At 41.5% G+C, this 12890-nt stretch overlaps 1 protein-coding gene across 2 annotated transcripts in view; it reads right to left on the reverse strand.

Moving 5' to 3' along the window:
* Positions 1–12890, reverse strand: part of ARSB (arylsulfatase B) — a 193712-nt gene that overhangs the window by 97472 nt on the left and 83350 nt on the right. For both annotated transcript variants that reach the window (XM_025389230.1, XM_025389231.1), the window contains exon 5: positions 2437–2680. In XM_025389230.1, coding sequence (XP_025245015.1) covers positions 2437–2680 — 244 coding nt within the window. The remainder of the gene's footprint in view (positions 1–2436; positions 2681–12890) is intronic.

Genomic DNA, 12890 nt, shown 5'->3' on the forward strand with positions numbered 1-12890 from the left:
TTAACCCCAGTTGAAGTCGTGGCTGTCGAGGAACGGATAGCCGCCAACCCGCCCCCGCGGGGGGACAGAGGGAAAAACCCCCTAAAAAAAAAAAAAAAAAAAAAAAAAAATTAGTAAATTCTCCAAGGAAAACATGGAACTTTGAGTTGCAAAATAATTGAAAGAAGGTAATAGAACTAATGAAATCAGATTTTCCCTTGGGTTTGTAAGAGATGAGGACCTTTCCTAGTCTCACCCTTCTGGGTGAGGCCCATTAGAGAAGAACCAATAGACTCCATGTTGTGTGAGGTTGAGCGGCCTGGCTGAACACTTCTTCTATCCATTCCTGAACTCACAGGACTTCAAAGTTTAAACTTGAATAGCTATCAAACTTCCTTTGTAAAAACTAATGTTAGGCTGCTCAACCCTACTATTTTTTTTTTTTTTTTTTTTTTTGAGACGGAGTCTTGCTCTGTCGCCCAGGCTGGAGTGCAGTGGCCGGATCTCAGCTCACTGCAAGCTCTGCCTCCTGGGTTGACGCCATTCTCCTGCCTCAGCCTCCTGAGTAGCTGGGACTACAGGCGCCCGCCACCGCGCCCGGCTAGTTTTTTGTATTTTTAGTAGAGACGGGGTTTCACCGTGTTCGCTAGGATGGTCTCGATCTCCTTACCTCATAATCTGCCCATCTTGGCCTCCCAAAGTGCTGGGATTACAGGCTTGAGCCACCGCACCTGGCCAACCCTACTATTTTTTAACATTAATTATTAATTCCAAAAAAATTGATAATATAAAAAGATAAGAAATAATCTATATATTTTGCAACTGCAGATTGGTTAAAGCATGGTATTTCCAGAATGGTGAATACTATGATTATGTTCAGCACGGACCATAAACTTAAATGCCTACAGAGACTAGGTAGGTAACATAAATGAATGTAGTGGACCTGTACTGGAACTCGGGAGCAATAGAGATTGAAGATTTGAAGGGTGGATACTTCATCTACAGAAAGCAGCAGCTATTTGATTGTAGTCAGTTGTTGGCCTTCTGGAAATGTGGGTGCAGTACTGTCAGACCTTCCTATTTTTAAAATACTTTTATTCCGAAATAATTTCAAATTTACTAAAAGTTGCAAAAATAAGACATAACAAAAGAATACCTATGCACCTTACCTACATTCTTTTATTTAATTTTGCAGTCCATTTGAATTCTCTCTGTACACATGTACATACACACACACACACACACACACACACAATTTTTTTCTGAACCATTTGAGGATATGTTAAATACATCATGGCTTTTTACTCCTAAATACTCCATTGTGTATTTCCTTTAACTAGAAACCTGAAACCTACTATTCTAGAGCTGGGACACCTCGAGTGGGATGAAGAGATGGCATGAGGAAGTCCTCTCCCCCTGGCCACTAAGGGACAGTCAGTCAGGTGCTACCCCCAAACAGAGCTGTAACACCAAACAGAGGTTGAAAACCATTGCACTAGACAGGTGTCATTTCACCCATAAAAATAATACCTCCAATATATGCATATTTATTTATAAATTAGATTTATGTACAAGTCTACTAACATATTATGTATCTTATAAAACATTTACTTTAAAAAGGATGAGATGAAATTAGATATTAATAAAATAAAATATTGACATTTTCTTCCTATACGCCAAGGGAACATCTTGCATTCTCTAAGGCATATGCCTCCCAACCTTGGGGGCCATTGCTCTACACTGTGGGGGTTAAACAGGAAAAAGACCACCACGATTTCCAAATCTGAGTCTGGGTTCTGCTCCCTGATGTATCTCCTTCACATCAGCCCGCTCTATCTATCACAACATACTACTTTTTTTTGCCTTCCTGGCACTTATCACCACTGGCAGTCATCTTGCCCATCTGTGTGTTCACTTGTCCAACACCTTTTTCCCTGACTAGAATACAGCTTCCTGAGAGGCAGGATCTTGACTGACTCGTTCATTCCTAATTTCTCAGTATCTAGAACAAGGTATGGCACATAGTAGGTACTTGTTAGATACTTGTTAATACATGGGACTAAACATATCCCTAGTTCCTATCCCAGCTTTTCCCCCACTGTTTTGCCCTCCATTCTTCCAGCAGGCAATAGGACAAGTCCCCTGACCCCCTGCAGGAAGCTAACAATACCCTAGCCTACTTCTAAGCAAAACTTCACAGCTTCAAAGACCTTCCATGGAGGGGGATGGGCTGAGGACAATCTTGTTCTTCATGTAAAACACAGGCCCACAATCTCAAATTTATAATTTACAAATATATATCCTTACAATATCTCTAAAAGCATTTATTTTTCTTAAAAATCATGTATTTGTAAGCTGAACTATCACTTTAACACAAAAGCTATCATTCTTGCTCACTGGAGTCAGGTTGCTCTTGGAGTTTCTGTCCTGGGAGGAAAAAGGGCAGGATGTAGGTACCTGATGGTTTTCCACACGTCGAAGCCATCCAGAGGCTTGGTGCCATTGGTGTGTCCCCCGGCCAGCTTCACGAGTGTTGGCAGCCAGTCAGAGATGTGGATGAGCTCCCGGTTCTTCACGCCCTTCTGCTTTAGCAAGGGGCTTGCCACAAAGCCCACCCCTCGGATGCCTCCTTCCCACAGGCTCCATTTTCTTCCTCGAAGGGGCCAGTTATTACCCCCTGCCAAAGTCTGCCCTCCGTTATCTGAAACACAGTTAGGTGTTGGCATGAGGATGATGTTAACTCTTAAATACATTTAAGAAGAGAGACTGTATGTACATTGTTATTAAATGGTGCTTAAATAATAATAATAAAAAGAAAATTCCTGGCCTTTTCCCACCCTAAATTCCCTTTTCCCATTGACACCGCCTTTCACTAGTCAGACATAACTAAGGCCCAGTGTGACACATATCTACCTTTAAATCCTCCATCGAGAGGGCCACTGGAAAACAAAGCAGACCCTTGATGATATGCACTTTGGAGAGATCCCTATGCTAAATAATCCACTAAACTTTAAAGACACCTCTGTAACTTTGTATAGCATGGGAAAATGAGTCCATGGAAGCTGGGACCCTCCCCATACGTGAAGAGAAAACTAAGTGAATTTTACTTCGTGACTTAACGCTCCTTATAAGTGGGGACAAAAACTGACCTTTTTCTTTTCCTCTTGGAAAAAAAAATTCTACAATTTAAACTGGAAAATGAATTAACATTCCACTCCCTGGCAATGACATCTCTTTCTTAAGTGTGAAAGCTGAGTGTTTCTCTAGTGGCCGATAAATGTCTCTGCAAACAGAGCATTGGATGGAAAAAATAATTGTGAAAAAAATTCTTCCCTTCTTGACATGATAGTGAAATCAAGCTTCATTATGTACAATACCAAGGAAGAGAAGCTTTCTCCTCCAAGACAACAGAGGGAATAGGGGATCTTGGCAAAGACAGGGTAGAAGTTACTAGAGTAACTGAAGTTAAGTATCTTCCCAGCCAGGTGAGGGCTCAGAGTTACACATTAAAGTGGACAGTAGAAAAGAAAAAGTACCATTTCTTACATACTGAGGTTATAGAATCATACAAACTCCCAAAGTTTCCACATATTTAGGTGACTTTAGAGACACATTTTAAATAACACATACTTTGCATTAAACTTAACAAACAAACAAAAAAACTATTACCCAAATGAGCCACATGAGGGCAGTATGACAGACCTCCTGCTGTATAGGATGTTACATATAAAAATTTATTAAGAAATTAGAGATCTATCAAAGCTACAGGATGCACCTGGGAGGAAAGAGAATGAACATTTGTTAAGCACTGACTGCACTAGGAATGACTCTGATTTTGCATTATCTCTCACCGCATCTGGAGTTGGCAGACCTGGAATAGAAGCCTGAGGCCAGACACTCACTAGCTGTGTGGCCAGGGGTGATATACCACCTCAGTTTCTTCATTTTCATGTGGAAATGACGATCCCTAATTGATTTAGTCCATTTTGTGTTGCTATAACAGAATACTGAGGCTAGGCAATTTATAAAGAAAAGAGGTTTATTTGGCTCACAATTCTGATGACTGATAAGTCCAAGCACTGGGCACTGGCATTAGTTGCTGGTGAGGGCTTTGTGCTGCATCACAACATGGCAGAGAAGTGGAAGGAGAAGCAGGTGCAGGTAAAGAGGGACCAAAGAGGAGCAAGAACCTCACTTTATAACAACCCACTCTCCTGGGGACTAATCCATTCCCTTGAGAGTGAGAATTCACTCCTGGGAGACAGTATTGATCTATTCATGAGGAACCCACCCCCATGACCCAAACACTTCCTACTGGGCCCCACCTCCCAAGACGCACTGGCAATTAGGCTTCCACATGAGCTTTGATGGGAACAAACCACATCCAAACCATAGCACTACTTCATCTATTATGATGCAACTGAAGTGACAATGCTTATGATCTTTTCTTGGCAGGGTACCTGACACAACCTAAGTGCTCAATAAATGGTAGCAACTGCTGTTGTTCTTAAAATTGACAGCAACCCAAATAGTTTAGTATGATAACCATTTTGTCACTGTTTCTAAAGGAGGTTTGAAAAAGCCAAACAGCGAATAGATGGCAATGCTAGGATTCCAACGAGGTCTGTGTGACACCCCAGGCCCCTGCCCCTGGAGCACCATGCTCCTGCTATCCCTAGTGTAGAGTGGACTCACACAGGTAGGCCACAGAAACTTTCACTTCCTGATGAAAACCACAAGTACGGTCAACCTCAGCAAAGTGTACACTCTTCCTGTGAGTGTACACAGGAAATTATTCCAAAGTGATGGTAATTCCTTTTAGAGAAACCTTAGCTGCTGGTAGGGAAGAAATTCAAGGCTCTACTGCCAAGGAGACTTTTGGTGGAGCCCTTAACACACCAGTTCTCAGTTCTTTTCTGTGTTTCTTGAAAGGGAGTAGAGAAGAGTCTTGAGTTAGATCAGGTGAGGAAACAATTCTTCAACACATGGGTCGCTGACAATCTCATCATTTGACATCACAGACTTACAAGAACCCTTCCTCAAACTTCCCCACAGCACTTCTTGACAAAAACTCAAGGCCCAAACATTCACTCAGGCCAGTTTTTGAAATACACATTACATTTCATATTGAAGCTGAGCAGACCCATATATTCAAAACAACAAAAGGTCACCATCAGCAGACAGAAGAAATTCCTCCATGTTCATGATACTGCACAGAGTAACAGTCACCCATAACCAATGTATCGAAACTTAGAAGGTGCTGTTCATGTGATACAAAAATACACTGGAAAGAAATGCCTACACTCTTCTCATGATATCAAGAAAGGCTGAGACAGAACGATTATTTCACTCTGTTGTCTGGATTGCTATAAGTGATGCTGGCTCAATACTTTAGAAAAAGCCTGTTGTCTGTTTTAAATAGATACACTTCTCTGAGATATTATGTAGTGTCCTTCAGTTGCACATGTTTGTTAGTGCTCAACAGAAAGTACTGGATGAAGATGGTGGTGGAAATAAGAGTGGAGATGATGGCGACAAGGGTGGCTGCATCTGGAATCTGATTCTAGGAGCGGCTCTTCAATTATGACTCAGATAGGAAAATTCTCTGGGTTGTACAGAGAATTTGGCCACTGTTGCTACTGTAGGAAAGGGAAGGTGTTTCCACATATCATTAGGGGAGGCCACGGATGTAGTGACTGTGACTGTTTTTGCAATTAGCTCTCTGTGATGTTTTGCCATTAGCAATAAGCAATTCTATCAACAGCTATTTTTTTCAAGAGCACTCCAAAGAGAAAGCACTGTCAATGGACACATGTACAACTTCTCCAAGACTCTCCTGGCATAGCACCAACCGCAGATGTGGCCTCAGGAGAAGGGCAGTTCAACCTCGCCTGTCCAGATGGCACCTGGCCGATGGTTGCCACTTATCAGCAACAGGGCAGAATCCACTGAGTTAGGCCATTAGTTGGTTAGCTATATGAAAAATCGGGTGCGGTCCATAAGTTCTAGTTCAGTCTCCTGGGTAGTTCAAAGAGTTCAACATAAAACTGGTCGGAGTAGCAACAAGAATAAAATAAGCTCTTTTACAACAAGGTGGAAAAGGGAGTTTCCCATATTGCTCACTGAAGTCTGACAGAAATTAGAATTTAAAAAGACAATGGAACCATCAGCATTTCAAAGATGTTTCTTCTTGTTTTCCCTTCTAGTTTTATTTTTCGGCAAAAGTTAATTTCTTTCTTGTTAAGAATTCATTTTCAAGAGAAATTTTTGTTTCATTTCCTGACTGACATATGAAAAAACTTCCAAATCAAAATAAGATGACACCGGCTCCTAAAGGAAGCAAAGAAACGTTTTTTTCAGGGAGATGGTTTTGCAGCAATGTTTTGGCACAGGGAAAATCTAATTATAAGGCCTTTGCTGTATAAAAAAGAAATGTCAAAATAAGACAAACATTATCATATACAGACCGTAAATCTCACTTTATTATTCATTATTGAACAAAAATAACTGTCAAAAAGTCATGGAAAAACATTGGTTTGCCAAAGATCTGAGCAAAAACATTAAGTATATGACAATGAAGCCTCATCCATATCCAGCTGATAAAAATCAAGATGAAACCATGACAACAGCATTAATTTTTAGGACTACTCCCCAAACAATTTAATGTGTGGCTTGGCCGTGGACGGCTGCCCCGAAACATCATCTCCACCCCACCATCCCTGTGGATGCTTCAGCTGGGGCTTACCCTAGTCATCCTTCCCACCCTGACTCAAAGATCACAAAAGGAAAAGCAAGGAAGGCTCTAGCAGCCTCATACCAGGCCTGGACATCTCTCTGAATACGGCCCTGATGCAAGGGTGACTGACAGATGAGTAGGCAACATCATTTCAAAAACGGAGAAGTCTTTTGTCCCATAAAAGTATCTACTTGTTGATGGTTGATTCTTTGGATTTTTTTAAATTACTGAGATGCAAACTGGAGTGCTAATATATGTCTTGGTAGTCATCTAAAGGATTCAGTAAATTCAATCTTCTCCTGCTAAAAGATTTTGGAGAAGATATTCAAATTACATTCTGATATTCTCAAATCTTCTCTCTCTTTTTTTTTTTTTTTTTCGAGACAGGGTCTCACTCTGCCAACCAGGATGGAGTGCAGTGGCACGATCACAGCTCACTGCAGCCTCGATCTCCTGGGCTCAATCAATCCTCCCACCTCAGCCTCTCAAGTAGCTAGGACTACAAGTGTGTGCCACCACGCTTGGCTACTCTTTCCCTGTTGCACTACATTGAATCATTTCTGACAGAATGTGCATTTGGTTCTGCCAAGTTTGCCTTTATAATAGTTTTCCAATCATCCCCCCTTCTCCAGCCCATTGCCTTGGGTCAAGCACTCCTCTATCTGGGCTCCTGGGCTAATTTATATACTGCTTCAAGTTGCCACCAGAGGTGTTTGTAAAACCCAAAATCAATCAGGCCACATGCATGTTTAAAGACCTGATTGCCTTCCAATCAGGAAAAAGTTCCGACTTCCAGCCCACATATAGAATCCCTCACATCTGGCCCCAACCTCCTTTTTGGGCATCAACTCCTGTCCTCCCCCATAAAAAGTGCCCTGAGCTTAAGTCACGTCGAACTTCTCCCTGTTGTTAGAATATGTCATGCCCTTTCAGGCTAATTTTGCCTTTGCACATGCTGGCTTTCTTGCCTACAATGCCACGGGTTAAAGATCACATCTTCTGTGAACCTGCCACTTAGTGCCCTAGATGGTCTTCATCTCTGCTCTGTATTTCCGCTATATTTTATATGCACATTTTCTACTATACTTAGCTCTGTCTATTGTTAAACAGTTGTTCATGGCTTTGTCTTCCCCACGAACTCTGCTCCTCAAGAGCAAAAGTTTCTTATTGTTTGTATTTCCAAGACCTAGCACAGGACCTGCCACAGAGAAGAGCTCGATGACTTGGAGGAATGAATAAATGGGGAAAAGGCCACTCACCAAAAATAGAGGTTAAAGGCACTAAACACTAACTCTGGTCACTGCATTGTCTTTTCTAAGCCTTTGTCCAGCTACTCTGCGACCTTGACTTTTCACTGGCCATTCTACATACTGCTGCGTAATCTATAGGAACTGGCAAGGGGTGCTCTTGGACCCCAGTGAGGATTTAAGTAAATCAAACCCACAAATATCAGAATTGTTTATCTAATCTGGTTCCTGGTCAGCTACATTGGAGTCTAAGAGGGTTGATTAGGAGCATTTCATGAAGCATCAGTCCTGGCCTGGAAGAAAGAACACACTCATTCCTTTAACACGTCTTTCTTGAGTGCTGCCATGTTCCACAGACCACTCCAGATCTGGGAAAAGGGCAGCAAACACAATGGACAAGGTCCTGTCCCTCATGGAGTAAGTGAGAAAAAGAGGTAAGATCTCTCCATTCATGGTAGGCAATGACTGGGCTTTGTGGAGGAGCTGAAACCATAAGAACAGGACAGAGCCAGCCAAGTGACCATCAGAGAGATGAGAGCCCAGGCACAGGGAGCAGGAGGCCTTATGCAATCACACATTGGAGACTAGGGTGTCTGTGTCAAGGCTGCTTCTTAATTAAAGACTAATTATACTATTAGGTATACTCTGCTGCCAGAAGTTAAGGAAAACTTGAGCTAAATGATGACTAGACATAAACAAAAAGGTATAAGTCTAGGTGTTTTACGACCATCATCACTTTCCCCTATCACCCCTACTGCCCCATGTCTAATTTCACTGAAATGCAGGGAACTGAGAGGAGCTAAGCACTGTGAGTTTGGGCAAGTACTCAATCTCTGAGCCTAAGTTTCCTCATTTGAGAAATGAGGATAACAAAATACCCACCTTAATACTGTGCCTGGCATAGAAGCAGTGCTAAATAATATTAGCTATTTTTATGTATGCCAGTCATCAGCACCAGCAAAGTACACAGAACAGAATAGGCTCCTATCTGGATATTTATTAAACATATATTAGATTTAAGTATTATAAACACACTCCAAAACATCATGTTTTCATAAGACGAAAGTATTCTAAGAATAGTGTCCTCCTAGATTGCATTCTCTATTCTTTTTTTTTTTTTTTTTTTTTTTTTTTTTTTTTTTTTTTTTTTTTTTAGATGGTGTCTTGCTCTGTCACCCAGGCTGGAGTGCAGTGGTGCAATCTTGGCTCACTGCAACCTCTGCCTCCAGGGTTCAAGCAATTCTCATGCCTCAGCCTCATGAGTAGCTGGGACTACAGGTGCCCGCCACCATGCCCGGCTAATTTCTGTATTTTTAGTAAAGACAGGGTTTTGCCATGTTGGCCAGGTTGGTCTGGAACTCCAGATCTCAGGTGATCCATCCACCTCTGCCTCCCATAGTGCTGGGATTACAGGCATGAGCCACCACGCCCAGCCTGCATTCTCTGTTTTATAGGTAATTTCTTGAGAAGTGCAACAACACAATGAATTGTGAGGGATGTTGTTTCTATCAGGGAAGAGCCAGGATAATGCCTTTCTGTTCCCATGAGTTTAAATAAAGGACATCAATTATCAAAGAAAAAAAAAACACTGTAACAATAGCCTGAGATTCAAATTAAACACCAGAAACTGAAGATTTGTTCAAATACACATTTGATTATTTGTAGGGGTTTAAAATGGTTTGCAGCATTCAGGGTAGATAAGTGCTCTGACCGACAGCTCAGACACTAACCAGGCTTTACATCTTGACTTAGAGCACCAGCAAGGAGAATGTCCAGCTGGGCTAGTAAGAGGAGGATTCCGGTGGAGTGCAACTGGCAGCCAGGCACCAAATAACCGATTGATATGGTTTGGCTGTGTCCCTACCCAAATCTCATCTTGAATTGTAGCTCCCATAATTCCCATGTGGTATAGTAGGGACCCAGTGGGAGATAACTGAATCACAGGGGCAGATTCCCCCACACTGTTCTCGTGGTGGTGAATAAGCCTCACGAGATTTGATGATTATATAAGGGGTTTCCCCTTTCACCTGGCTCTCATTTTGCTTTTGCCTGCTGCCATGTAAGATGTGCCTTTGCTCTTCCCTCACCTTCCACTGTAATTGTGAGGTCTCCCAAGCCACATGTAACTGTGAGTCCATTAAACCTTTTTCTTTATAAATTACCCAGTCTTGGGTGTGTCTTTATCAGCAGTGTGAAAATGGACTAATACACTGATGTAGCCACCAAAAGATTCGGAGATAAAAGAAGATGGATGCAGGGAAAGGGCAAAATCAGGGATGAATGAGAATTAAAAAGAAAAATGTCATAAAAGGTTGTAGTAAAATATTTCCTCACTTTAATGAGGCTAATGCCATTTCTTATAAAGCTAAGATACCAATGGGGTTTTATCTCTCCTTTAACATTTATTAAGGATGAAAAGATTCCAAAGTCTGTTGAAAGATTGAAAACGTTTGTTCTCTACAAGTTATGGAACTGGAAACTGGAAAACAGTGTCCTAATTTATTACTTATTGGCAAGTAAACAACTTAACTTTTTCCTGTAATTTAAAACATAAATAGTCACAGATCTTGGAGATCTTTAGATGAAAGTTGTAAGGTAAGTACAAAATGTTGAGGTGCTCTCACTTAGGAGGTATGGGTAATGCTAGGTTTAATCTTCATATTCAGAATCCCCCTGACAAGTAGCACAGAAGACCCATGTTTGACGTATTAAGCGAGTAAAAGTACCAAATGTTTGTTCTATCCTTTCAAACAACTAAAACCCTGTTTGTTTTTCCTATTGTTTAATTTTTAGGAATGTTTGATATTTTTTACTAATGGATTTCTGGGCAAACTAATTTTTTGGCACCCTTGCAGAGCATTACAGTTTACTCACACATTATTCGGCTCCCCTTTCAGACCTAAAACCCACTGAACGCGGCCAGATAATTTTGACTAGACAGCTGTTTATCCTTCAGTAATGCCACTAGAGAAGTAATGAATGAGAAAAGTACCACACAAGTGCTGGAGAGTCTGGCAAGTTCAAGGGCAGCAGGAGAAAAGTGAAAATACCATCAAGACACAGGAACAAACGGAATTGTGGTTTCAAAAGAACAGGTGTACTAACAACTTGCACAGTGAGAAAGATGGAAATTGAAGTCAATGTGTTTTCAGAGAGTGTTAAGCCAGAGAAAGCTAGCACATTCTATTTGGGTGGACATCAACTATTTCAATTTGTCTTTATAATTCCAAGTATATAATACAAGTTAAGTGTTCTCAATTTTTATCTTTGGAGCAGAAATAACATTTTACTGAATCTCTACTTCTTAAGTAGTAAGATATGCCTTTAAGGTTACTCAGAAAAATCAATAAACCAAACTGAGTGGACAGAGAGTTTCATTTCCCGAGAGTTCTCTGAAGTTTTGCCAGATTCTAAAGGATCTCACTGGTGTTTGGGTGTTTAATGCAGAGAGAGGCAAACAAAAGTCATGAGAACACTGACGAGCACAATCCTCCCTGAAGAATAACTGGAGAGTAAAACATCTAATGGCAGAAAAAAAATAACTCAATACATCCAAACATGAAGCAGTTTGTTTAAAGAATTTTGAATATTGAATGCATACTTAATAAATCGATAATAACAAGATCCCCTACGGATCTGCAGATGACACTTGCTCCAAAGACAAAGTAAAATAAACTCTGTGAGCCCCCAGAGTCCTGGGCAGCAGCCCACCTCTGACCAGGCCATGCACAGTGGGAGTGAGGACAGAATCCAGGTGATCAACACTGGACATCCCAAGCAGGTAAGGAGGCCACTCAGGAGGCAAGAACATGGAAAGCAGCTTGGGGCTCCATGCCTAATGAGAGGCAAATGCTTAACAGGAGGCCTTGCAGCAGGAGACAAAGGGATGAACAGTCAAGGGCCAGGATGAAAAATCAAACCAATCAACCAACCAACCAAACAAACAAATCAAAACAAATGCTCCTGAGTTACCACAATAGGCACCACAAAGTCCATGAAATTAGAGACTAACTCAGGGCCTATTCAGTCTCAGACACAATTCTAGCAATATGTGTGGTGCCTGGTGTCCTAATTTTACAGCAGGCTAGAATCTGCAAGTCAGGAAGATGCATACTGCTGGACACAATCTTCGTAGAAGGAGGAAAGGAGAAGAAAAATATAAATTGTAAAAGTAGACCACAAACCAAAGTGTCTTTACCTATTTTTCCAACACTGAATGACCCACAGTGATGTATCTTGAAGACACCACTGAAAGATGCATAATACAATAAAAAAATTAAAATGACCCTACATCATTAAGACAGTGAGAGACTCATGGCATAATTAAGGATGGTTTAGACCTAGCAAAAAGGTTTATATCCCATATTCCTGTCACTAATCCTATCTATCTACAGCAATACAATGTGCCTGCCTTCACCTGATACCTTGCAACGGTCACAGTGATAAGCACACGAAAACTTTCACTATCCTGGCATAAAGTTAGGCAAACAAACTGAAAACAGAGAAAATGGTTACAGGCTAAGCAGTATGCCTCATGTGCCTTGCATCTCCACTGGAATGATATTTCCAAAGAGTAACAGCTTTTCTCATTCCTAGTAATTCTGTCACCCTGTGACCCTCAACCCAGGAAGCAGGCAGGGAGGTCCATGTCTGGGCTCTGGAAATGGATAGTCAGCAGGTGGATGAGCTAATAGGTTTAGCTTAAGCAATCACTCAGAGCCAGGGGAAGAGAGAGGACTGGAAACGAAGCTGAAGGACATGGCTGTGACCCTAAGCACACATCTTGGGCTCTGCCCCCAGGACTGGATCTAGTGTAGAAGAAATAATGGATGTAGGGATACAAGAATGGAAAGAACCATGTCTCATCCCCTGGAAGAGCCTAGGGGCAGATGAGAGGACAGCAAGACTCCCTGCAGTTCCCGTGTCCA

This window comes from Theropithecus gelada, chromosome 6 (assembly GCF_003255815.1).
Source record: "Theropithecus gelada isolate Dixy chromosome 6, Tgel_1.0, whole genome shotgun sequence".
NCBI classification, from domain to species: Eukaryota; Metazoa; Chordata; class Mammalia; order Primates; family Cercopithecidae; genus Theropithecus; species Theropithecus gelada.